Raw genomic sequence first — 27,342 nt, 5'->3', positions numbered from 1 at the left:
AAAAGCATCACTTTATTTATTTAATAAGCAGTTAAAAATAGTTAAGCATCTTACTGTAACAAATTTTTAATTTTAAAATGTTTAATTTACATGTTTAAAAACGTAAGAGAAAAAAAAAATAAAGTTAGTTTTAGCCCTAATATGTCTGTCTGTAACCTTTTTGTTTATCTGTTGGCAGATTTTCCTTTTACTGGCTGTCATCTGGCTTTTTGTTCACCAGACGTGTGGCACCTATCAAAGTCAAACAATAGCATCAATAAAAGACAACGTTGTGTGTTTGACACCCGATTTACCTCCAGAGATGAGCCAACAAAGCCTCAGATGAGGGCGGGTCCGCCCCTCCTGGGAGTCTGAAGGGTTAATCTTGACATCTGGCCTTCGATCATCCAGCAGGTCTGCCTTCCTCCCTGCAAACACCTCATCCATCTGCTGAGTTTCTCCATGATGCTGCAGACGCGTGCAGTGTGACACCGATCCCCGTCCCGACGCCCATCCATATTTAAAGGGCCACGCCGCCGACCTGTAGGCGGCCCTTTCTGGCACGCGTCGCCTCTCTTGTACCCTCACAATTTTACAAGGCGTGTTTGTTTGATATTTCCTCAGATTACTGGAAGGTGATACATAATGGACAATGAGCTAATGGGCATCAGCTCAGCAGGCCCTCAGGCGCCACGTGCCGCCGCTGCCGTAAAGGAGACGGGCGCTGTGAAATCCAATCGGTCGACGTGTGAGGATGACTCCCAAGTTCAACAGGTGACACCTAAATAAAAGCCCTAATTACAAGCAGTCTCTGTCAGGGAGACACTGGAGGTCAAACTCGTTTTTATTTCAAGTTTCTAAATGTCCTCAAAGGGCCGGCTGTAGCAGAATCTATTGACAAAATCCATTAAATTGTTAAAATATTAATAAGTAGCTATCTCTGCATTCGATTAGTTCATTTACCAAGTATTTTGTTCTAGTTTCTACCACAAATATCTTATTACACTTGAAATAAGACAAAACCAACTTACAAGCAACTTTTCAGCATAGAATCGGAGGTTGTTTTAGGTCAATAGTTCCTTAACACTGAGAAGTGCTAGTTCTGGGCCCTGAGCCGTTACCTAGCAACGCCAGCCAAGCCCAGCCCGTCACCTAGCAACCCAGTTCTAATTCCACTGGCAGATTATTTCACTTAAAACGTTGAAAATATGTCGTTACAAAACTCATGCTTTTTGAGTGCGAGAAGAGTTCATCTGAAGTTGATAGATCTTATGGATCAAGTAACGATTAATTAGTAAATGTTTATGTTGAACTTGAGCTTTTTCTTGTATCAAGAGGGGCGGTTGTCTTTTCATAACATAAAGGGCAATATTTTTCACATTATGCAAAATGAAATAAAAAACCACATAATTCCACTTGTTTTGTCAGCTGTATTAAATACTAACTGAATAAACAGGAAATTGTGGTTTACTCACATTATTAAACTTCGTAGCACATCGGTAATTTTTGGCATAAAAATTGACATTGCTTCATCCTGCAGCTCGGCTGAATAAAACACTATTTGGTTTTTAACTTAAGGAGTTTGTTGTGTGTTTACACTTCTAAACAAAACTGCATAAAGTGCATTTTTCATCTCAAACCGGACCTCTGGACTGTTTCTCTTCCCTGCTGCCATCTTTGTTTCTATATTAATGGACTTTGAGATTCAGGATGACCAGTGGCGCACTCTGCTGGATGGCTGCCAAACTACAACACCAAAGGCCTCAGTGGTCATTATTAGTTTATCGATTGGAACCAATTTTAATCAACAATTAATTGTAAGCCAATTAATTGGTTGCATTCCTAGTTAACATCAGACAACACCACCAATCATTTTGTAAGAAAAACATGAAGTTGTAATCTTTTCAATTTCATGCCTAAGAATTATTTATATATATATATATATAAAAAAAAAAAAATTAAATTCCCTTCTCACCCACCGCGGGTGGTTCTTGTCCTCTGAGCTCGGGTCCTCTACCAGAGGCCTGGGAGCTTGAGGGTTCTGCGCAGTATCTTGGCTGTGCCAAGGACTGCACATTTCTGGACTGAGATGTCTGATGTTGTTCCTGGGATCTGTTGTAGCCATTGGTCCAGTTTGGGGGTGACTGCCCTGAGGGCCCCGATGACCACAGGCACCACTGTGGTCTTCACCTTCCAGGGCCCTCTCCAGTTCCTCCCTGAGGCCCTGGTATTTCTCTAGTTTCTCGTGCTCCTTTTTCCTGATGTTGCAGTCGCTTGGTATTGCTACATCTACCACAACGGCTTTCCTCTGTTGTTTATCCACTACGACAATGTCTGGTTGGTTCGCCATTACCATTTTGTCTGTCTGGATCTGGAAGTCCCACAGGATCTTAGCTCTGGCGTTCTCCGCCACCTTTGGGGGTGTTTCCCACTTTGATCTCGGGGTTTCCAGTCCATATTCTGCACAGATGTTTCTGTACACTATGCCTGCAACTTGGTTATGTCGTTCCATGTACGCTTTCCCTGCCAGTATCTTGCACCCTGCTGTTATGTGCTGGACCTGTCTCAGGGGCCTCCTTGCACAACCTACACCTTGGGTCTTATCTGGTGTGGTAGATCTGGGCCTCTATTGCTCTGGTGTTTAGGGCCTGTTCCTGGCCTGGACTTAAAACAAATATATATATATATATATGCCTTGTATATATGGGAAACGCCAAAACTTTTTTTCCAGTGACTTTATTGAAAAGAACATTTACAATCTTGTGAAACACAGGCGGTGACGAAGTCTAAAGCACGTGAAGAAATAGTGAATATTAAGAAATACATCACCAGATTCTTAAGAATGCTTTTGATGGCACTTTACATAGAGATAACCTGAAACAGCCTGACACGGTTGTCAATACAGAGTTTTCCAGCAGCTCCGTGTGTTTCTACAAAGAGGAATACATCCTTGTCCTCAAACGTTCACAGATGAAACTATTGCATACTCGTAAAGTAAAAGTTTTTCTTAAAAAAAAGAAGAAGAGGTTAATTTACCTCCAAACTTGTCAACCAGCTTGCAGAGTTTCACCAACTACACCTGGGTTGGATGACATTTGATAAAAATGAAGCCAGTTTGGGGGTAATAAAGGCTTAACGCCCAAGAAAAGCCACAAAATCTGGCAGATGTGAAATACAAAAACATGTGACAGACATGCAGGAACGACATTCAGCTCCATATTTTACTAGTGTATCATTAAAAAAACTGATGTTAGCCCCTAACCTCACCGTAATGTGACTGGCATACTGAACTTCCTCATGGGAAACTGGGCAGTTTTGTCATCAATATCAACATTTCCCACAATAAACACCACAAAGTATTGCGATTAACTTTCATCTTTTATGACAGAAGGTAGCTTTAAGCAGAAACATCCAAACATTTTCAGTGCTTAGTGTATTAGAAAACTACAGCGTCATTCATGTTTATTGGCGCCCGTCAAAAATATGTGTAAAAAGACTCGGTGTAAAAATGATTTACACCCAGAGAAAAAGTAAGTCACAGATTATGTCAACCTCAAAAAGCAATGCATAAATAAAAAAAATCGTCCATTTATTTCATATGAATTGTTAGGAATAATGGAAATTTGATCCTTTTGCCAAGAGTAACTGTACTCAGATTAAAAGTTAGATTTTTTTAATCTATGATATTATGCAACAGCTAAATCTGTTGTAATAAGCAATTAATTTCATGATAAATTAAAATGAGCTTGATAATTTACATTCTGCTGATAAATTTTGAAGGGAAATTTTGTTTACATGAAAGACAAAATTCATTTTATTTGTGGTTTTGGTTGTGTGTGGTGTCTATTTCTGTTTTATTTATTGTTTTATTGTGTGTTACTTGGATATTTACAATATCTTCCTGCTCTAGTGTTAACTGTTCTTTAGGAAATTAAAGTTTATTGGTCTTTGGAAAGGCGAACTTGCATTATATTGTACTAAAATGATCTCAAAATAACAATATCATTGTTACTTTGAATAACTTCTGGGGTAATTTATCATCTAGCTAGAGTTGTTGATTTATTTTAAGGCTTTTTACACATCTCTACTAGCGGTGCTAATAAACCGCAAAACATTTAATGAATAAAATAAATCAACAATCATGATGCAGCTCAGTCTCCCTGCAGAGTGGATCCTCTACATTCGCTGTGCAAAATGAATGACATTTAGATTTGTGTTTTAGTTTGACGTCTACAAAAGCAGACAATTATGCAGAAGCATAAAGCAAATGCAATAATCAAGCTAAAAGAAAACAAAGAAATGACAGGCAAAATTAATTAATTTGAACTAGTCGCCCCGCCGCCCCCCTCCTTCAGCTTTCATTTGAACTAAATAACCTCAGGGTCCACATTTATTCTACATTAAAACGTCGTCAGACCTTTTTCTTTTACATTCTGTCATTAAAGCAAAGCAATCAGGCTTTGGGGGAAGATTGTGCGGGTAAACAACCTGTTCCACAATCACCACGACGTTTAGTCTGACAAAAATTCATACAGGCATTCATTTCACTTATAAGCCAGTTTCATCCCCCATATTTTGAAATGTGGTCCTCAAGTAGACAGAAAAATTCCCACTAATGACTAAAAGTCACAAATCATCTGCACGATATGTACAATGGAAGTACCAAGAGTTCAGAAAGGCCCGAGAACACGCAAAAAAACAAGAGAACTAAATAAAATGACAGTTTTAGCTAGAGCGTGCAGGCAGATTAGCATCACATCATACTCACACCAACTCCGACATTTTTTGGCATCAGAAAAAGCAAATCAGTTCCAGCAGAAGCTCATTCATTAACAATCCTGAATGAAGGGTGTGACGTTAGCGAGAGAACCCAATACTTTAAAGGCAAGCGGGTCAATGGCCTTCATAGTGTTTCCACTTTACAAAAGAGCAGAATACATTCAGTACAGGAAGATTTTGGCCTCAAGTCGGAAAAAACGATTGCAGAGCAGCAAAACGACAATTTCACAGCAGCAGAAAGTAATATGTGAATGGAAACCAGTCAAATGTTTGAACTGGAGGATAATCTGACCAATGAGGAGGCTTCACACTGCAAAAACACAAAATCTTACCTAGTATTTTTTGGTAATTTTGGTAGTGCAAATATAGTAAATATCACAGTAAACTGGGAATAATAACAGTAACAAGTAACCTTTCAGCAAAATGTAACAGCTTATTTTAAGTGAATAATTCCTAATATTGTTTAAGGCAGATTATTTCACAAACAACTGGCCATGTGCCGTTACCTGGCAACGCCAGCTAATCCCAGCCCGTTGCCTAGTAACCCAGTTCTAGACCCCCTGGCAGATCATTTTTAAATGCTATAACGGAAATAATCTGCCAATTTAACCAGTACTTTTAATCAATTTTCAGGAATTATTGACTTAAAACAAACTCCTATTTTTTGCTGAAGTGTTACTTGTTAGTTTGTTTTCTTGTATTTCACATGTACTAAGATATTCACACTAGAAGATAAACCAAAATACTTGGTAAAGTTTTGCATTTTTGCTGTCCTGACAGTGTAAAGGTCCAACATTTCAACCAGTTCACTTTAAACCAACAAGAAATAGATGAAAGTACAAGAAAAACAAACAAACAAAAACCCAAAGTATTCACACCCCTTCAACTGTCCGTCTAATCCAGGAGTCGGCAGCTTTTTCTAAAAAAAACAATAAAATTCATCACAAACGACGATTTACTAAATATGTACCTACAAAACCTAACAAATGAACATAACATTTATATATTTTAAAATTTTAGATCAGAATCCTCTATTATGAAATAAACACATTGTAAAATGAAGTGAATTTTGTTCTATAAATATGGAAAATAAAGACAGATGGGCTGGGCAGTTGAAGTTAGTTACTCTTAAAAGCCTGTTTTAGATATTAAAAGTAGATTTTGCTTAAGAACTTATATAAAAAGTACTAAAATTAAAAAAATTTGTAACAACTATGATAAAAAACATTTCCTGTTTGTTTTTGGAAGAGCCACCAATTGCAGACCATTAATTTAATCCGAGTTTCAGTTTATAGATTCAGGTGAAAGCAGATATTTACATACACCCAATAAAAAAACACTGAAATATTAAATGTGACTAAACTGTTCTTATTTTAACTTAGTTAGAATTACTAAAATTATCTGTATTTGCTAAATGCCAGAAAACATGGCGAGAACATTTGCTAGAAATTTCTTTGTAACTTTCCTCGAATTTGGTCAGTTATCAGGGGTAACTGTCTCGTGAAAGGCAGGACTTCTCTAAATGTAAAAAAAAACATACTTGCTATGTTTTCTGTCATTTAGTAAATAGAAATACGGTAGGTAGTTTCTGGTTTTTTAGGTAATTCTGACTGAACTAAAACAAGAGCAGTTTGGTCAAATTTAACTTCAATACAGTGAGAAAAATGTCTCTTTTTATTTAGTGTATGTAAATATCTGGTTTCAACTGTATGTAAAGCTGTTCAAGACACAAAGACTTGCCCTATATAGTATTAAATTAGAGGATTAAATACAAACAAACCCCTCTAAGAAAGAGTTTTATTTGCAAAATCATCATTTTACTTCACAGTTTGTGTTTGCAGAGGAACATAAAATTAAATCACTGAATGCAGTTTTCAGACCAATCTTTGATCTTTAAAACGTCTGACCTGCTGCCTCTGACATTTTTTATCTAAAATGTTGCTGAATATAGCAACAAAGTGGCCAAGTTGGCAACAGTGGGGGTAACTATTTTTTATCAGTGGACCCCAATATAAAATCCCACTAAATCCTAATAAATTTGTGGTTTAAATCAAAGAAACTGTGAAAAAGTTCAATGGTGTTAATACTTTTGGAAAGTACTGCAGATTATTGATAAATTGATAAAACTGGACACAGTGAATGGTAGTTATAATGTAGATCAAGTACATTAACAATATACATCAGGGGTGTCCAAACATCTTACAACAGAACTGAGCCAAAATTGTCAGGTTAAAAGTATTCAGCGGACATTTTTCGTTTTCCCCCCCAATTAAAAATGCAAAATAACGTCATTTTGAATTCTTTTCTTTTTACTTGCTCACTAATAAATTTAACGTGCTTTAACGTGTTGATGATAAAGGAGGAAAGAATGTTGCTTCTGTAGGTCAAAAAGGCCATAACCCTAATAAAATAAAATGAACAGCTTCTCAACATTTGGGTCGAAGGCGTTCTACTTTTAGTCTTTTCCCACCAGCAAAAACAAGGATTTTCTCTAGTAACTCTTACTTTATTTGAGTGGAAGTGGTCCGATCGGTTTTAGAGTAAAATGATGTTGAATGTTTAAAATAAAAGAAAAAAAAACATGGCTAGTAAAATAAAAATGAGAGATGTACTGAACATTTCCATTAAAAATGTAAATCTGCCAATGAAAGCCTCATCTTTAAAAATTTTTTATAAAACGTCCGTCCGTATCAGCTCCAAATATTTAACACTTCTCGATTAGAAACAGAGTTAGGAAGAGTTGCTTTAAGTAACATAAACCATGTTATTTAGCATCACAAAGGTAAGAAAGGGCTGATAAAACATCAAAATATGAATAAACAGTTTTATATCTGAACTAAATGACATCTAAAAGTGTTTCTACCCTTAAGAATTATGAACAAATGAGCCGTTACGACTCAAAGTGTAAAAGTCTGAGGAATGTTAAGAGAAAAAGCAGATTAAGACGGAAGCACAGTAAAGGCAGAGTTAACCCATTAGGACCAGATTAACCTGCTACACTGGCAACCAGATTTCCAGCTTCAGAATAATTCACTCTGATATTGTAAGTTTGTTCTGTGTTTTAACCAGAAGAAACAAACAAGTGTTAAATTTTAATTTGTGTGTCAGTTAGATAAATATAAAGCTTTTGGCTCCCATACGTTATGGTTATGAGTCCATGTATCTCCTAGGATCAATCAATCGATAACATATCAAACTGATAGGCACATGTTATGTAAACAAATTCAAATAAATAGGTACTTTTTTAGTTGTTTAACAGTTCTGTTAGCTCACAGGGTTTATGATCAGAGAAGCCTCTCACTCTGGTGGGAATGGTGTTGTCCACACAAGTTTATATAGTTGTCACACTTAATCAACACACTGATGTCTCTCGGTGTGGCTGGCAAAGAGCAATCCGATCTGTTGCTTCAAAACAACCACTTTTTTACAGTCATTTTCCTAACAGTCTCTGAACAAGGAATTTCTATTCAAACTGGGCCTAAATCGCATAATAAATTAAAACGAATTCACTCATTTTCATTGGCACGATTTATCGTTTTTTCTCTCTTTCTATGAAAAATTAGGTGATAAAAGTCTTCAGTCCAGTGCTTTGGTCTCTAACTTGTCTGTGTAAACAAAATCGAAGAGCAATTTTGTTTACAGACTTCATTATGCATTTTATTTGTTGTTTTGTTTATTTCAAATATTTGTTTAATGATCTTTGAGAATGTTTTCTTGTATTATACCATTATGTTGCCTGAAATAGGCCTCAAAACATCAATATTATTGTTTATTGCAATAGCTTTTGGGACAATTTATCATCCAAAAAATGTTATGGTGAAAGGCCTATTATTCTTTATCCTACCGCAGGGTCAAGGTAAACTAAAATGAAACAAAATGTTATGTTTTGAAATGTCTCACACGTACCCTATACACCTGAGAAAGTTGCAAAAAAATCTCTAGAAAATGTTCTTGCTACGTTTTCTGACATTTAGCAAATAGAAATAATTTTGATGAATCCAACTAACCTAAAAGAAGAAAAGTTTAATCTGATTTAACTTCAGACACTTTGAATATCTGGTTTCAATTGTAAATAATGTTTATTACAAAACTGTGAAGTTTGAATAACTTCAGCACCAGACCAAAGACTTTGAAGAATTTTACAAGGAACTCAAGGACTTTCCAAATCCTGACAACACAGAATTGAAATTCAAGCATTTCCATGAATTTCAAGCACCAGTTTGAACCCTTTATGTCTGATTTTTGCTGCAGTCGTATTGGATCAATATCGGTATTAGCCGATACTTAAAACTCCAGTATCGGCATTGTATCGGAAGTAAAAAAGTTACTCTTACAAGGAACATCGCCCTGTGTCCTGTTTTAATTAGAAAGCGAAATCTGTATCTCACAGACAAAAAAAAAATCAGTTTAACTTCAGTTTATCTTACAGAAGTTCTGGATGATATTCTGTCTCCATTTTAGAAACCAACATCCTGAAAGTGAAGCAAACATTTCAAAATCAGGAGTGATCATAAAGATGCAACCAGCTAAGTCTTTTCTTTCAAGACGTTTTAGAGAACACTTCATTTTGAACACCTTGGGAAAAATGATATTTGATTTGCACCAACAGTACGTTTCAGCGATTTAAGTAACATTCATATGAGCTATAAAACACTAATAAATAAAGGATTGTGCAGCATAAATAAAGGTATGTGCAGCATAGATCCACATGTGTACCATTAATACAATCATCAGTAGAGCTTTGAAGGAAACGACCAATCAGATCAACAGGAAGAGGCGAGTTTAACTCAAACATACGATTCAAATGTAAACAAGAGAAATACCAGCAGGTTGTAAAGCAACATGTTTCCGTAGTAATTATATTGCACTTATAGTAAGTAAAGTTTTAACCCCTCCAACTCATAACATTAAAAAACATGAACATTTGTTCTTGGGAAAACATCTTCCAGTCAGTCTAGGAATATCTGTAGAGGACAGACCCGCCGGTCTAAAATGTTTGAAATCGATTGTAAACAGCTTCATCTGTAACGTAACTACAGCTACCGCGTCCGGTAAACAAGTCTGGAAGCAACGCAGCCGATTATGGCAAGTGTATGTGCAATAAATTACTACAGAGCTTAAAATAATCCAGACCAAAACCTGCTCAAGCTAACGTCTTGACTGGAAACATCAATGAATCGTTTGTCTTTCAGTACAGCAACAAATATTAAAAGCAACCCCGACATTTAAATTAAAAGAGGAAGAGAAAGTAAAGCTGCTTGAATTTGATCGACCCTTGACCCCCGATCTCTTTCTGAACCTTTATTAATGACTTTTCATCCAATGTTTGTTTTTAGCTCTTCTTTTTTGAGAGTTTACCGGCCTTCTTTTTGGGCTCGTAGGGAGTCCGTAGGATGCTGGGCGTCTCCTCCATGACGCGGACCAGCAGGTTGTCGATGTAGTCTTCCAGCTCCCGGATGTGCGCGTCTTTCTTCCGGACCACTTCCTTCTGCTTGATGAGTTCCTGGACGACCTCGTCAAAGGTCAGGTTGCTGTAGTTGGCTGCAGTGTCCGGTGGCGCCACCTAAAGGAAAACAAGCAACGAGTTTAAGAAATGTTTCTACATGATTACAACTAAACGTTCAAAATGTTTGTCAGACAAGAGACGAGACGAATGTGTCAGGTCTGTTCTATACATCCATCGGACCAATCAATCAACCAATCCATCTTTTGGCCTGGCAAATCCATCCATCTATCCATCCGACCAATACTGTAGATAGGTCTTCTGTAAATCCTCAATAAAATTTGATGTTTTTTTAAAAATTGGGCCAAAATATGCAGTAAAATCTGCAGAGTTTCAGTTCAGAAAACTTTTCTTGTGTAATGAGTGGATTCGTGTCGTAGTCTTTCTGAGTGATGGATGCAGACATCAGACTTGAGTCAATGGATTTAATGTCAGAGACGTTTCAAAATGTTTCTAAAGGAATCAAACCAGACTGACCAGAGTTTTCAGTTAAACTTCTGACAAAACTACATGGAGCCTTCATGAGGAGATGAACACAGCCAGACTGTTAAAGTTCTGGTTAATAAACAACCAATGAAATGTTGAGGGAAGCAGATCATGCTCTGGCGTAATGGTTTTTAATGAGGGACTACTTTATCGCCTCGGCGCTGGGCTTCCTCCCACAGACGAACCAAGCAGCGAAAACTGTTTAAAATACCTCACTTATCAGCCTCCACTCCCCACCAGCCTCCACCGCAATGAAAAGACAACGCACAGAGCGACCTGGAGCCGGACCACTCACCTGTGTCTTATCGCCACCAACAGCAGAAACAATGCTGCCGTGTTCCCATGCCGACCAAAATTAAATATCTGCCATTGAGATTAGATGAGGAAGGTTTCAAGAACAGAAGATTTTAGATACTGTTACATACAGTATCTGAAAGTGCAATTAGGAGTTTTAAATATAATGTAAATTAAATAATGACGTCACTCAGAGAACAAAGCATTGCTGCAATATTGTGACCAGTACAGATATTAATATTAGATCGGTGCATCTCTGCTGATAACTAGTACTAAATAATCAATATTAATAAATTATTTAGTTAAAACAAGCTCATATTTCTTGAAGAAAAGTTACTTGTTATTTCAGGAGTAATAAGATATTTACACTCGAAATAGAATAAAGATGCTTGTTAAGATTTTTCCTTAGCAAGCATCAGAAACTCTGTTGAAGCCAGCAGAGACGGAGGATATCTCTTTTTTTTTTTTACGCACGCACAGCGTAATAATCTGGCTGCTGACAAAAGGCCTGGGAATGACCATGAACTGGCGAAGTAATGATGGCCATTTTTCCCTCCGATCAGTAGTGAGGAGGAGATAAGGCGCACACTTGGCATTCTCCAGTTGTGTCATTACAGTTTCTAATGAGCTCAGCTTTGAGAATCTAAAAGCTGAGCTCTTTGAAATCTCTCACTGCCCCCCCTCTCCCATCCTGTGTGTGGTTAATTAGGGCCTTGAAGCCGAGGAAATGGGAGCTGCCATTTCTGGAAGGCGCAGCAGCACGCACGGGAGACGCATGTGTGGATACCGACAGCCCTCAACACCCACAAAGCAAGGTGAGGAAAGCCATTATCAGCATTCTCCTTCTCATTTAGGCATCACTTTAGCTGCCTCCTCCCCCCCACAACCCGACTCTTATGCTGTGTAGTACTCTGTTATTTCCTGCTAGACACTTTAAAACCAAAGAACTAGCTTGAGCCTCAAACGTAGTAACTATTTAAAGGGATACACACGTCATTTCTATTCACTGTCACAACAAAAATGGCGCAATTAAGAGAATAAAAATGACCGCCCGGCCCTGAAATTTAACACCACTTCCAATGACGATCCGATTGGATGCACTGACCGACGGGCGCAGCTGCTAATTAGCCAAACGGCGCGGCTGAGCGTTCAGAGGCCTTGCTGATCCGTGTCAGCTGCTGCTGCTGCGGCGTTAAGCGAAACTCAGAGTTCACATTTACTGGGATCATTTATGACAGCCGCTGTCAGGTGAAGCTGGCAATTTAGCAATAATGTCACTGGGAACCGATGATGAAGTTGTTGTTGTGCTTACATTTTTTTTGCCGAAAATGTCTTTCTTCTTCTTCTGCCCAAAGAGGCCGTCCTCATTTCCCGTCTGCTTGTTGTCACTGAAATAAGAGGAACATTAATAAACAAATGGGAAAAAAATTTCTATTGTTGTTTTTATAACTGCAGCTTATTAATCAACTAACAGAAATAACATATTTAGAGCAGCATTTAACCTAAAACTGTACAATTCATACAAACATTTTGATTCTTTTCAGATGAAAAATATTTTGTGTCTGTAAATATGCTCTACCTAGAACCTGTAACACCTTTTGTTGTCCAATTATTAATTAGATAATCCAAAAAATAGTCAGTAGATTATGGAGTCTAACTTTAAAACATTTGGGGTTTTTGTTTGTTTATTGAACTGGAACTGGAAGGTCTCATTACTAAAGGTTTTTTTTTCAGATTTGTTTGTATTAATTTGTTTTGCTCTTGATTTAAAGTACAATCCTTCTGAATAATTGTGCACGATTGTTTCAAAGTCCTGCTATTGGCAACAATTTAATACAAATGTGATAAAAGATTAAGCATTAACGATTATTTGTAAAACTTATACTGAGGTATAGCTTCACAAGTTCAACATTCCTAATTTTCATTTGTTCTCATATAATTACAACTGTATTGTCCTAATATCATAAATTTATTATTGCAATTTTAAAAAAAAATCATAGTCTGGCCCTAATACTTCGTCATATTGTTGACCTAAATTCAAAATTCAAAATCACACTTATCAGCCAAGATGGCCGCCCTATGAAAAAAAGGAAGAATTCTGACTTTTGATCTGAAAACCGGATTAAAGTCAGAATCCTGAGATTAAAGTAAAATTCTGAGAAAAAGTGTTAAAGTTTTTCATTTTTTTCAGTGTAATTCTCTTCCTGTGTCTGCTGACTTCAATCTGAACTATGGAAACCAAAGGAGTTCAATGGTAGAAAAACAAAAATCTAGATTTTCCAAAACCTAAATCTTCAAAACTGTGATCAAATCGAGCCGTGCCAGAAGGCTTATTAGATGAAGTAATTAAACATCTGTGAGGTTTGTACACAGCTGTGACCAACGCGGGCGCGCCTGGCAGCGGCGGCAGCAGAAGACGACGGACCAGCGGAGATAAGTGGTTAATTGGACGCTGTATCTCAGCAGAGGATCTCATTACTGCGGCTCAAAGGGCTTTGCTACTCTAAAGAGCCGCTAATGACACCTTCCACTCAGATAAACCACAACTCTCTGACGAAGCCCAACTACCTGGTTTTGTAGCTGAAGCTGAACGGGTTGGTGTCGGCCGTGGCGTCAGCGCTGAACGGGTTGGGAGAGCGCAGGTCTCCGGAGCTTCCTGATCGGCCCCCGTTGCCGGCCCTGCGGCCCTCCTTCTTCCCCGTCACACGTTCCAGCAGGCTGACCTTCTCCTTTTTCTCCCTCCGCTCCGCCCGCTCCCACGGCTGCTGCCCCCGCTCGCCCTCAAACGGGTTGCGGTTGCGTGGGAGCGTGGCATACTTCTGTGGCAGGGTGTCACTGATATCAGTGAAAGGGTCACTGTGTGCTTCTCCGTCCTGGTATCCAGGCACCTCGCTCTGGGAACGCCGGTGAGGGCCACCTGTACTTCCTGGAAGAGGAGGAAAAACAACTTCAAGCTGCCGCTGGGATAAACGAGACAAACAGCTCATTGTAAAACTCAAACTGCTGCTGCTTCACTGTGTTGAGAGGCCAGCTGCAATGAAACATAACTTTTTAAACGGCACAGTTTAATAATAAACTAATGCTGAAATGATTAATCGGATTAATTGATTATTGTTCAGATGTACTAAAGGAAAGCTATGCCTTTTAGGCAATAAAATGTTTATTTTCTTATTTAACAGAAGAATTTAGTTTATTTGCATCGTTAAATTTGTTTAAATGTACAAGAAAGATATAAGTGTAGGGCTGAAACGATTAATCTGATTAATCATGACTAATCGGTTATTGTTCAGATGTACTAAAGAAATAAAATTTTAGGGAATAAATGTTTATTTTCTTATTTAAAAAAATTTATTTAATTAGTTGTTTAGTTGTACAAGAAAAGTTTCATCAAATGAAGTTTATTTGTACAGCACATTTCAGCTGATCCGATTAATCGGATTAATCAATGATGGAAAAAATTGTTAACTAATTTAGGCAATCATATTTTTTTCTTTCAAGAAAGAAATTGAATTGTTTATTTTCATTTTTAGACGCATTACTGAAAATGAAAAATGGAATTAAAGGTTTAAGTGTTGGGTTGAAACGATTAATTGGATTAAATGTAATTAATCAATTATTGTTCATATAGGAATGCTATGTTGCATTTTAGACAATAAAATGTTTATTTTATCATTGATTTTTCTTGTTTATTTCCATCCTTTATTTTAGTTTTAATATTGTTTAAAATGACTTTTTTTACAAGATGGTTAAAAGAAAAATCTGTAAAATGTGCCATTTCTTTTATCCGATTGTCTGGAAAAAAATAAAAAAATTTCTCAATTACTAAAATAATTGTTGGTTTCAGCCATATGTTAAACGAATGTTTAAGCCTCTGTTATAATGCCAAGTTTTTGTGAAATTAAAACAGTTATTAACCTTTTTTCAACCCATAATTATAATTCGGTCTCTACATCCTTAAACTATGTTGAAGCACCTTTTGATTCGTATTCATAACTCAGTGTTTGCTGCTAGTTTCCCATATTTTGCCTGCAAACGTTCTCCAAAGCGACCCGATTGTGAGGAAATCTCCTTTCCAATCAGCCAATGCCGTTACAAAGCTCTACATTCGTCTCAGGGAGTCCTCCATGTTTGAATGTTTGTTCCAGATGAGGCATCTTTCACTCAGGACGTGCCGTTCTCTCTGTTTTTGTGCCCAAGGTGTGCTGTGAAAAGGTGGCCCAAAAAGTTCCAGTTTGGTTTCGTTAGACTGGAACACGTCCTCCTAAAAGGTTGTGGGAGACTTTTTCAGCCCGGTCCAGATGTTGGACCCCGAAGCCAAAGGCCTTCATGCTTACTTTTCCCAGCCTCCAACCTGTTTCTCAGTAGTTTTGGATAAATGTTGAGTTTCTTGTTCTAGATTTTCTCCAGTTATTGATACTGGAGGAAATATATCTAAAGATTTAATGGAAACTGTAACTAAAATGGCCACCTGTGCACTGGACAGCAGGTGTGACTCAAAAGGTGCCTCAAAATGTTAGTGAGTCCATATTTAGGCTACAAGGTTACAGTAACTTTTTCTTTATAGGCCTTCAGTAACAAATTTGCCATTTTTTCTCTGCTGTTCTTGAATTTTGCAATAGATTTGTCACAGTATATGCAGAAAAAATATATACTAGTGGTGGTACTTGATTACATTTTTTTAAAGGGCTTGAAATTAATCATAGTTTAATCAAAAATATGTAACATTTCCCATTAAACAAAAAAACCTTTTTGTTGCTAAATTAATGAATAAATAAACGTATGAGCGCAACAACAAAAATATTTATTGTTTTCATTTTGTTGCAAAATGCTATTATATTCATTAAGTTTTCATGAAACCTGTTAAAAATAAATCCTCCTTTAGAAATGAAGGCACCGTGTTAGCGGATGTTTGTCGTGCGTCAGATTTACAGGCGTACAAGAAACACAATACAAAGGTTCCTGCTATGAAGCTTTGTATGAAGTAAAAAAAAAAAAAAGTGATTTATTGTGTTAAAATGTTTAACACATTAAAATTTCTGTAATTACTTAACTGAAATTAGCGAATAAGAACTTTTATATAAACACTTTGCAAAAGAAGTACATAAGGATGAAATCTGTTGTGAATTGCCACTAATTAAATAAAATGAATTATTAGAGACCACAGAGACCCTCTAAAAACACAAATACCTGCATATTTAATAGTTCAAAAGCCATCAGACTTTACAATGCCCAACTCTGAATACCAAATCTAATTGTTCTGGATTCGTTTATAGATGCTTGGTAGATTTTATTTATATTCAGTCGTAGTTAAATTACTTACATCACACTGAATTATAGTGGGATGCAAGTAATTTACATCACACTATATTTGAATTTATAATGAAAGGCTATATATGTATTATTAATAATTAACATCTTGGATAGAGTAGCTTGTCAACTAAGAAGCAATTTCCTCTTAGGGATCAATAAAGTGTATTCTTTCAGTCTGTCTGTCTGTCTATCTATTGTGTGCCTCATTGTGCATTAATACGCACTGAGGAAGCCATCTTGGCTTTACCGCAGAAGCAAACATTTATAGTCTCATTTCAGCCAATCAGCACGCAGCAAAATGAATGGTGCTTCAGGATTGGTTGTTTCCTAAACACCAATGTAATGTAGTGTTAACATGATGTAAATTTAATCTTCCCCAGCAGCATTTTTCCAGATATGTCAGCATTTATGCTCTGTAGTGCTAATTGTTGACCCCAGGCTGCTCACCGCTCTCTTCGATGGAGTTCATGGAGTCCAGTTTGGGTCGGAAGTGGTTCCCGATGAGGTCGGACATGGAGTGGGCCGCTGACAGCTTCTGGCCCCCGGACAGCAGCGGCCGCTTCGTCTTCGGCTTCGTTTCTGCCGCCGGCCGGCCGCTCGGCTCCAAGTCGCAAACGACAGAGCGGGGCAAGATGGCCGAAGACGTGTCGCCGTAGCTGCCCCCGCCGTTGTTTTTGCGACCTTTCACCTTGTTCTTCAGCTTGGAGAAGGGCGAGCGCGGCTTCTCCTTCATGGAGAGGTCGAACATGCTGGCCGTCATGTTGTTCCTCATGAACTGGATGCTGACCTCGATCCGACCCCGGTCCTTCTTCTTCTTCCCCGGCTTGGACTCCAAGGAGAACCAGCTGCAGTCGGAGAGCGAGAAGCTTAAGCTCAGCAAATTCAGTGACAGAATTTACAGAAAAGGCGCGGGATTAACGCAGTGCAGCTCCAACAACAAATCCTTTCAGTTGATCACACATAATTCAGGGAGACGTGCAGACAAAATAAGAATGTGGTACAAGTCTTTATGCGACCAAACAACACAATAAATGGAATAATACGCTTCCCCTACTCCTTAATAGACACAAATGAAAAGCCTAATTTGAGCTGAATAATCCAAAAGGTTAAATCACTTCAACTTTTTTTTGACACAACTGAGAGGCGCCATTTATCTTTTAAAAGGATAAACATTATTCTTTGAAATTTGAACAGAAGAAATAGCCTCCTGAAGAATAACAAAAGGCCATTCCAGGCTCCTATTTGTTTAACCCTTCTGCTTTCTCAACTGGAAATAATGGGATTTTTTTTTTTGCCTTCACTAGGAGGGGAAAAAGTGTGGCATTTGCACAAATCTGGCCTTTGTTCAGAAATGCAACGACAAGCAAGTGGGTAACTGCAAAGCCGCATGACAGGGCAGCACAGGAGTTCATCCATGCTAATGAGACGTATCCTTGTTCATTAGCACGCCTCAGGACGAAACCGGCGTTTAGAAAGGTTTTCTGTCTGTTTTCTATATGAATGTGTCACATTTTACAGTAGAGCTAATATTTAATGCCGTAAATGTCATCGCAGTTTAAATGTGTGCAACATTACAGTCCTGGAAGCAATGTTAGGATGAAAAAAAGTGAGAAAAATGTGAGTTAATCCTCCATATTCAATAATTTCACAATTTAATATTTTCCTGCCTTTCCTTAGAGCAAGAAAAACTAAAAATCTTGAAGGTACAAAGAGATAAATTAATCACAAAGAGCATTTTAACTCGTTTCAAAGAAGTAGAGTAATTTTTTTGTATCAAGTCTACAAGATTATTTAAGTAATCAATCATTTTGATAATCAAATTAAAAAATGGGCACATTATGCAGGTTTTTAATTTAAGCACTAAAACTTATTTTCTACCGTTTTAGAAATAAATTGAAACAAATAATTAAATTCCTTTTTAAACCATCCGCTGATCCTAAGAGATATTTTTTATCTGTGCTTGATATGTTATTAATTTACATATAAACACTTTATAAATCATTAATAACTGTTTATTATGCATTAATTAACAGTGAAAAGGAGGCAAAATCTACTGTTCACCTATATATCTTATCTAGATATATAGGTGAAAAATATTTCACTCAAGCATTGTAAACATGCTTATGTTTTCTTCTCAGCCTTAATTAGCGCATAATAAACAGTTATTAATGATTTATAAAGTGTTTATAGATGAATGGATAACAAATTATTTATTAGTCATCTATAGAATCATTGTAAAGTGGTACCAACTATCCTATAACAACAAACCCAAAAACTATTTAAACCTTGATTGGGTGTGGTTCCCCCCCACAGCATGCTGCTGCCACCGCCTCAGGGTCTCAGATCTCCAAACTCGCCACAGACAACAAACACAGGCGCGTGATAATTAACGGATACCAAGCCGCGTTTTTCTTCCTCAGCATGTCGGGTTCGAGGCGGCCGGGCCGACCACAGGCCCGCTGTGTGGAGCCGTGGTACCGATGGGGATCATTACAGAACCGCTGCTGAAAAGCTGCAGAGCCTGGAGGTGCATCACTACAGACACCTAAATAAATACCAGCCAGGAACACTGATTGTAACATATCGTGATTCTGGCAACTGATGGACGGGGAGGAAGTGTGCTAATGTCTTTCCATGATGGGACGGGCGGTGATCTAATTAACACCAGATCCAGTCCCACAGAGCGAGGAAGATGATGTCAGACCTTCATCCTCTGGTTGGGTGAGCACAGATTAACTCATCAAGTTCTGCCCTTTAAGACGTTAATTCTGGACCCATCTGTTGGATTAAGCTTCGTTTAAATTCAAAAATTCCTTGAGAAGTCAGATTTGTCTAGAAAGTCCATGTGAAGTCAAATCAGAAGAAAAAAAAAAAAGACATGCGCTCACTGTGTTCCACACGGACCTAAAAGAGGGACGGACCAGAGAAAAAAGTGGAAGAGAAAGTCAAACATAGAGGACTGGAGTTTGAGGATTCTTTTGATCAGAGATCCTGGTCGATTTGTGCAGATCTGGACGAATCTGTAGACGGGCGGAGAGGCAGCCGGTAAGACAGAAGCTGTATTATTGTGAGATCGGACTGCAAAGTTACTCACGTTCCTCCAGCTTTACCGGCCAATTAACATCTATTAACCGGAACGTCTGAACTGAAGCGGTGGATTGTGGTGGAGAAGTCTGGAGCTGATTGATTCATTTTTATGATCGAACTGATTATTGTGTTGTTGGGTGTTAAATTTAACTGTTAATCAATTTAGCATTAGATTAAGAAGAATAACAACTTTGAAGCTATTTATATTTATAAAATAAATATTTATGACTAATATTGAAAAGTAGATATTTGTATATTTAAATAAATGTAAATATTATGTAATTGTAAATGTCAATGTGAAATGCACTTTAAAGTTAGAGAACTTAAGTTTAGTTACTTGTTTTTTTAACTTTAATTACTTTGTGGGTTTAATTCACAGTGATTTGTTTAGTATTGTTTATATAGTTTGTCATCATTTGCTTTGTAGTTTGAGTGAAATTAATTCATGTAAACTTACATGCAGGTTAGTAATTATTTATTTTTCTTCTTTTGGGTTTGTTTAAAGGTTTTTACCTGCTTCTGGACCAGTCATGAAATGTCCTGACACACATTAAATAAATGGAGGATAAAAATGAAGAAAACTGCTTGGTCCTTGAGTAAAACCTGTTGACAAAAGTCTGCATCGATTTATCCATCCCTTTTCAAGTGGGGAAGCTGCACAAATTAGAAAAGAACTTGACAGTCCGGTTCATCTGGACCAAAAAACTGAACTCTGATCCACCTAAAGACCTCAGTCTGGGTTTGGTAGAAATGAACTCTGGCTTGCGTATGTGAACGCCAAGCGGATCAAAGAACGTTCCAAAAGCAGGAAGCGGACTACAGCTCAGGACATTCTGGGTAAATACCAACAAAAGAAATACGCTACGCTAGTGCTAACATCCTGGAGAGAATCAGAGCCCTCCATCAGAGAAACATAAAAGAAATAAGAAAGAGACAACACGAGAGACAGAAAAAAGAAAAAGAAAAAAAGACAAAAAGAGATAAACGAAAAGAAAGATAAAGATAGACAAAAAAAGAGATTGAAAGAAAGAAGAGATAGAAACAAAGAAAGAAACAGAGTCTGCATCAAAACATCTGTTGTTAAACTGTTTTAGTTTTTTACAGAACATAAAACTATAAGGAGACTAAAAAATGTTTAAGAAACAGAACTCTTTCAGTTTTTGACCTGCTTCTCAAAGTATTTCTCAACCGGCAGCAGAAAAACCCAGAGGACATTTTCAGACTCAGAAAGCTGAAACTCAACAAAGGGCAGCGCTTCAGGCTGCAGAGAACAAACACGGCTGCATTTTTTCACACAAAAACAAAAAAATGGCTCCACTGGGAGTGACTACCTAAACATGTTTGTCCAGCTCCGCTTGTTTCAATTGGGCCTCCAAGTGAATCACTGACAACTGTCACTTATTAGGCGACATATAATCTCTAAACAATGGGCAATCAACTGTCAGAGAGGTGGGACAAAAGTTAAAACCACCAACTGCTGCTAAAAACATGCTGAGCTATAAACGACTTTAAACAGATGTTTAAAATAAGACAAAGCTGTTAAACAAGTGTGTGACGAATACAAAAGGCAAAGTGACTGTGTTTATGCCACATGGTGAAAAGAAGCAGGGTCATGAACTTATTAAAGGACGGAATAAAACAGGCGGGGAAGTCTGAAATAGCTTTAACACATGTGGCAAATGTGACTCAAAAACTGATTTAGTTCAGGCTGAGGCCTTGTGACTGGAGGAGAAACATCGGCGCGTTTCCTCTCACAGGATAAAATAAACTAAAAACATCAGAAACCAGGAATTAGGAGAAGATCCAAGCAGAGGTCGCTCTAGACTTTATTGTCCGTCATTTTGACTGATGGCGTCAAAAATATTCCGTCATATTCTATTTTTATCCGTCAATCTTTAAATGACATTAACATCTGTCACATTTAGTTTTTATGTAGGTTAATTAATATTCAAAGTTGAACAAACAATCCAGATCATCACACATTAATGAAGCAGATTAACTTATCAAACTTTTTCTCCACAGTGATAAAAACCACTGACAGAACGCTAAAATTAATCGGCTTCATCTGCTGTGGTCTGAAGCCTTTCGACTTACTCCTGCTTCACATCTAGACAAGAAATCTGCACTAAAGTTTAGATCGGACCTAAAAAAATCCAACCCCACCCGGACCGAGTCCATTAAGTCTGAGTCCGATCCAACCCGACTGATTAACTTTAATTAGAGGCTCGAGTTTTAACCTGACGTATTTTACTGAAGATTTTACTGCTTTGTTTTTAGAGAACCGTTTGAATAAGCAGCGTAACTTCTCCCAGCTTCCTTTGACATCTTCCAGCTCCGTTTTGTCACTTGTTGTAACGCAGGATGAGTCAAGTGCAGATGTTCTGGGATGATTGATTGAAAGGCTTGAATCTCTGCAGCTCCAGCAGCACAAGGCGGAGCCGCTTCTTACAGTCTAATTAAGTCATTACGTTCTATTTTTAACAAGGTAGAATGTCGACTCCTCCATTTTAACAATAAATAAACACAACAAAGCGTTTCTTTAGTTTCATCTATTCTGTATGAACTGGAAAAACAATTTCAGTCGCTCTGTTCAATACTTCTGGCGCCAGAAGTCGCTTCAAGTGATGAAGTACAATAGCTGCAAATGGCTGGTAGCAGTTTTATAACAACTGAAGGTAGCATCAGCTACTTGATTCTACTATAAAATGGCACTGTGTGCCAGAAAAACACAAAATACCACCCCCTTAAGGGTTTTATACATTTTTACAAACTGTGCTCAAAAAATAAAAATAACCTGTAATTTTAATAAACTGGCACTCTGGGCTGCAGAAGACAAGACGACCCCAGACGGTACAGTTGAGTTGATTCTGGTACTCGATCGTTTAAAAAAGTCTTGTATAGGCCTGTCGCGATAAACGATAAATCAATTAATCGTACGATAAATTAAAACTATCGACGTCATTTTAATTATCGGCATTATCGTCTCTTCCGGCCTTTTTCTCTTTCTGTTAATGACATTGAATGGAAAAAAGGCTCAACTCCGGTGCTCTCCACTGACCCTCCCTTCCTCATTTCCTTAGTGTAAAGCCCAGCGCAAGACACGATCTTAGAGCAGTCGGCCGATTGTCGGCCCATTTTCAAAACCTGAGAGACCACACATTAGCCGACAGAAATCCTAGGTATAACGGTTCGATCGGGTTCGGTCCTGCCGTGTGGTGTCCAACAATGGGCACAAAATAATGGTTACAAGTTCAGTTAACTAATTTTAAAACCAGGTATTAATCAATGCTTTACTACAATCTACCTGCAATGCATGTGGCTAGTGTCAGCGTAAAGTCCTGACTGACTGAAAATCATTATAATCTATTTACGTCACGTTAACAAAGAACAGCTGAAAAGTTACCGGGTTTATCAACTGCGGTAGCAATTTCGCTCCAACTCCTCCTCTTGTCATTTCTATATTCTTTGCATGTTGAATAAACATTAATGTTGTTTCCACATATCATCTCCGATGTGCGCTGGACTTCAGGTTGCGCCGTGTCAGCTGTTTGGGATTCCCCGACATAATTTCCCCTCAGAAAACACTGAGGAGAATCCGCGCTTTCTGATTGGCTACCTGTCACATTCAACAGGTGTAGTTAAAGCTCCCAGTCGGGGAAAAACCCCTGATTTAGATCGGAGCAGCAACGATGATCTACCGTAACAAACCACACAATCTTAGAAAGATCAACGTTTTAAGATTGTTGTAAGGGGAAAAATAGGAGCAAAAAATCATGTAGTGTGAACTATTGCATCAGGTAGTCGATGTGCCCATTTTCTCTATTTAAATCTAATTATTACTGAAGGACAACATAATATACAGACTTCATAATCTGCACTCTTTTGGTTGAATGCAGTATTTATTTCCACTTTGGCTTTATGTTGTTTAGTTTTTTTTTCAAGTGCGTGTTTTGTTAATGGAGACTGAGAATCCCTTTTATTTTTGTTTTTGGTTGTTTTGTTTATTTTGTTTATCAGCTCCAGTGTTTAGTGTTCTTTTGAAAATAAAGTGTATCTATCTTTGGCAGGAAATCGCATGCATTATTACGTCATTTACATTAAATCAGTGTAAAAAGGTCTTCAAACAATATTATCGCAATACTTTTTGAGACAATTAATCGTTCAGCAGAATTTGCTATCGTGACAGGCCTAGTCTTGTATCACTTAGTTGCACCTGAATCCTCCAGCAGCTAAAGAGAAGCCAACATTTCAACATCAGAGGTCGTACTCACTCGGTTTTCTTTCGTTGCTTGTTATCAAACATTTCGTTGAGGTTGATCGTCTTCTGGCCCAGGAATTTGTCCATCCCCACTAATGAGCGGTGCATCACTGTGAGCGACAGCACGTACACTTCGGGGTTCCCCTCCAGAAGCAGACCGGGCAGCTCGAAGGACGCCTCTTCCCTCCAGACCGGGTCGGCCGTCTTCTCTGCCACCGACGTGGAGTACTTCTCCTTCCCCAGCTGGATGATGGTGTAGGCATCGTTGGTGCCATTTTTGCCTTTGGGCTGTAAACTGGACGCCTGAAGAACGGTGGCTTGGACATGGGTTGGAAACCACTTCTGAGACTGCTCAGCCAGGGACATTTTATCACAGAAAACTAGCAAAAACCCATTCAAAATAATAATAATTTAGACAAAAACGTATTTTAGTGACTTCAGTTTGCAAAAAGCATGATTTCCTATAGCGTAGTGTCCATGTCAGTGTGGTTTATGTAGCTATGTTAACAAGCAATGACGAGTCGGACAAACAGAGCACGCCTCATCTTTTGTTGAATCATCGATGTCCAAGCCACTGCTGAGTCATCTGCAACAAACAGAAATGGAGCAGCATCAGAACATTTTCCAGAACCAAAATGACTCAGGAAAACATCACCTAATAGGTCTGTTAATTATTTTAGCCAAATTTAAAAACTTCTACGGCTGCAATGTATAAAACCAAACAGCATGACACAGCATGGCGTCAGGTGGGTAAGATCCCACCCCCAGCTCCCTGCAGGACGCAAAAAGCTGCAGGCCGATGACTAGCATTGACTTTAGCTATTAAGTTGTCAAAAAAACGCATTAAATCTTAAATGTATGCCTGATATATAAAAGAAAAACAACATTACAACAACATTACAACAACTAGATAAGGTAAAGAAAAAGTTTTAATTAAGAAAAAAATAGTGAGGGAAAGGGAAGTAGTTCAGCTGTGCTAGCTTGACTATGACAACCTTAACATGTAGATATGATGTGAAATTCGGTGAGTTTTAATTCAGTAAAAATTTTTTATAAAAGGCGACCTAAACACCAACTCTGACAGATCACCAGTAGAGCAGGTGTTTAAATTAGCTAATCAACCACCTCTGTGTTAGCTTAGCTAATAGCAGCACTAGCTAATCTACCACAGCGATCACTTATTAATAATCGCAAAATAAACATCAAGCCTGAAAGCACAAAACTGTAACGGACTGAATGTTCTGGTTTTTGTGTGGAAAATGTTTGAGTGTCTTTTGGTGTTGAATCCTGATAGGTTAGTGACGTCAGTGATTTACGCGACACACAAGTGAGGAAAAAAGAACAATACTTTGATTTGTTATTTAATGGGTTTTTTGCACTATTTTTTCCTTTGCTGTGGCACAGTGCACTAAACTAATACCTACATCTCAGGTTACATTCAATTAACGGGATTGTTCTCCCAACAGCACTGCTATGGATGGAATGTAAAAAGACTCTTTACACGCCAAAGAATCTTTGGCGTGTAAAGAGTCTTTTTGCTCTCCAGTATTTTGAAAAGAGTGAAATTTCTAGATGTAAACAATCAGGTACAAGGAGTCATTAATAAGGCTGGGCAACATGGCTTAAAATCTCTTATTTTTTATGCTAAATTTGATTTAAAATTTTTTTTCCTTATAAACAACACAAATTACAACTAAAAAAATAGGATTTATTTCTATTACTCCTTCTGTCGGTTAGCCTGAATTCAAAGTTGAAATAAATACAAGCTGTAAAAAATAAAAAACAAAAAAGAAACCCACGCTCATCAAAAATGATGGTAATTTTTAATTTCATTGTTAAAAAAAAATTCTTATTTTCCAAAAATTTAATTACTTTATAGCAGTAGTAAATATTTAAGCCTATAAATAGACAAGTTTTTCTAAACTTCTGTCAATCAAATCTTAGAAATACTGACCATACAAAATGCAAGTCTTCTTGACACAGACAGCAGCTTTAAATTGGGCTGAAAGGGATTATGAGATTATCAGAGTTTATACGTAAAATATTCTGATATTTACCAAACTCGAATCAAAGAACAGGCTGTTTGTTGATACTTTATACATAATAAAAAAGTTTTTCAATTTTAATGACACACATAACACAACTTGAGCTGCAAAGCAAAATGTGTGTTAATTAAGCACAATCTTCATTGATAACGAACACAAATCCAATAGATAAGAACTGTCTATAATCAGTTATTCATCAATATATTACACAATTATGAGAAAACAGAAACTAAGAAGGACTGATTTCAGATCAGAACTGATCAAAACTGGCATGGTTTTTTTTATAAATGTCTGATATATAAATAAAAGGCTGAGCAGTGTAGTTTTGATTCTGATCAATTGTTTGACTATTCTGCCAAATCTGGTGTCCTATAAATGAGAAACAAAGATCTAAATGATATTTAACTTCTCTGTTTTATTGTTCTGACTCATGCTTTGAGATCATCTGACTGTTAATCTCTGGGGTGGGGTTATTTCCACATTTAAGTTTACAAAGAAACATTAATTAAGCCATCAAAGTGTACAATTTTATACTTTTTCAGAATTTTACAGCAATGCCATTTCATTGTTTTTCAATCTAAAATTATATTTATTTTTTTAATTATGAAATTCAGATATGGGATGGGATTATTTTCTGTCTGAGTACCTTTAATCTCATTTGTTGTGATGACACACTGCTTTGTCGCACTTCGTTTAGTTCTGAATAAATAATGAGCCCTAATTTACTTAAGAATTGTAATTTATTCAACTGGTTATTACTTTTAAACAAATTAGATACTTCATTACGATTTACTGTCATTTCTGCTAACTCATTTCAGTTGAAGTTGCATAAATCCCTTAAATAAAAGAGATTTTCTCCTCACTATTATTAATATTTCATTTTCATCCAGATTTAGGATTTTACTCCAAAGCTTGAGAACTCCTGTCAAATAACACTAATTAAACATGATCTGAATTACAGCCGTTTTATAGCCTAATAACTGACATAAACAACAGGATAATCCATTTAATAGACAACTGTCTAAACAAAGCTTTTTAAACAAACTCCTGCGATAGTAAAACATCTAAAAGTAACTAACAAATCCCAAAATTAGAAAGTTTAACCCAGATTTATCGTGGTTAGATATAGTTGGGCAGTAGCAAGGTAATGTTAGCTTGTTGCTAATGCGAACCGAGCATCAAAACCGCCCTCAGCCCAACAGCAAGCCGCTTACCTCTGGGCCATTTCCGCCGACGCCACACACACATCCGGGGCTTTAGCACACACACGACCTATCCGCAGATACATTCACCCGCTGCTCTCTGCGGCTCAGACGGCCGCAAATGTCAGTTGTTGTGGTAGCAGGAGCAGCGCATTGCTGTGGGGACGAAGAAGGGCTTCACTTCCTGCTCTGACGTCACTTCCTTTTCATGCCGGTAAAAAGGTCAGTCGCCTAGACGGGTTATTTAGTTAAAAAATAAATACTTTACAACACTCTAAATTCTACAAGTACTAAAATTCAGCTATTTTAGTAGCTGATTTTTTAAACATTTTATTTTATTTTTTATTAAACACAGATGAAGAATACGACGGCGGCCATTGTAATAAAAAAGATGGAAAA

At 37.5% G+C, this 27,342-nt stretch overlaps 1 protein-coding gene across 2 annotated transcripts; it reads right to left on the bottom strand.

Moving 5' to 3' along the window:
• Positions 1-2,704: 2,704 nt before the first annotated feature.
• Positions 2,705-27,123, bottom strand: rab11fip2 (RAB11 family interacting protein 2 (class I)). 2 transcript variants are annotated; one of them, XM_028006666.1, is made up of 6 exons: positions 26,956-27,123; positions 23,710-24,282; positions 16,799-17,196; positions 13,610-13,958; positions 12,354-12,429; positions 2,705-10,321 (listed from the first exon to the last, which is right to left on the bottom strand). In XM_028006666.1, exons 2-6 carry the CDS (start codon positions 24,060-24,062, stop codon positions 10,091-10,093), a joined length of 1,407 nt encoding a protein of 468 aa, XP_027862467.1. In that variant the 5' UTR covers positions 24,063-24,282; positions 26,956-27,123; the 3' UTR covers positions 2,705-10,090. The 2 variants fall into 2 exon arrangements, with proteins under 2 accessions (XP_027862467.1, XP_027862466.1); XM_028006665.1 differs by having other exon boundaries at positions 13,610-13,967; positions 26,956-27,122.
• Between the last annotated feature and the right edge of the window lie 219 nt (positions 27,124-27,342).

Source organism: Xiphophorus couchianus, chromosome 22 (assembly GCF_001444195.1).
Source record: "Xiphophorus couchianus chromosome 22, X_couchianus-1.0, whole genome shotgun sequence".
Taxonomy (NCBI): domain Eukaryota; kingdom Metazoa; phylum Chordata; class Actinopteri; order Cyprinodontiformes; family Poeciliidae; genus Xiphophorus; species Xiphophorus couchianus.
The sequence above is the reverse complement of the archived record's forward strand: the minus strand, read 5'-3'. Positions and strand labels throughout refer to the sequence as shown.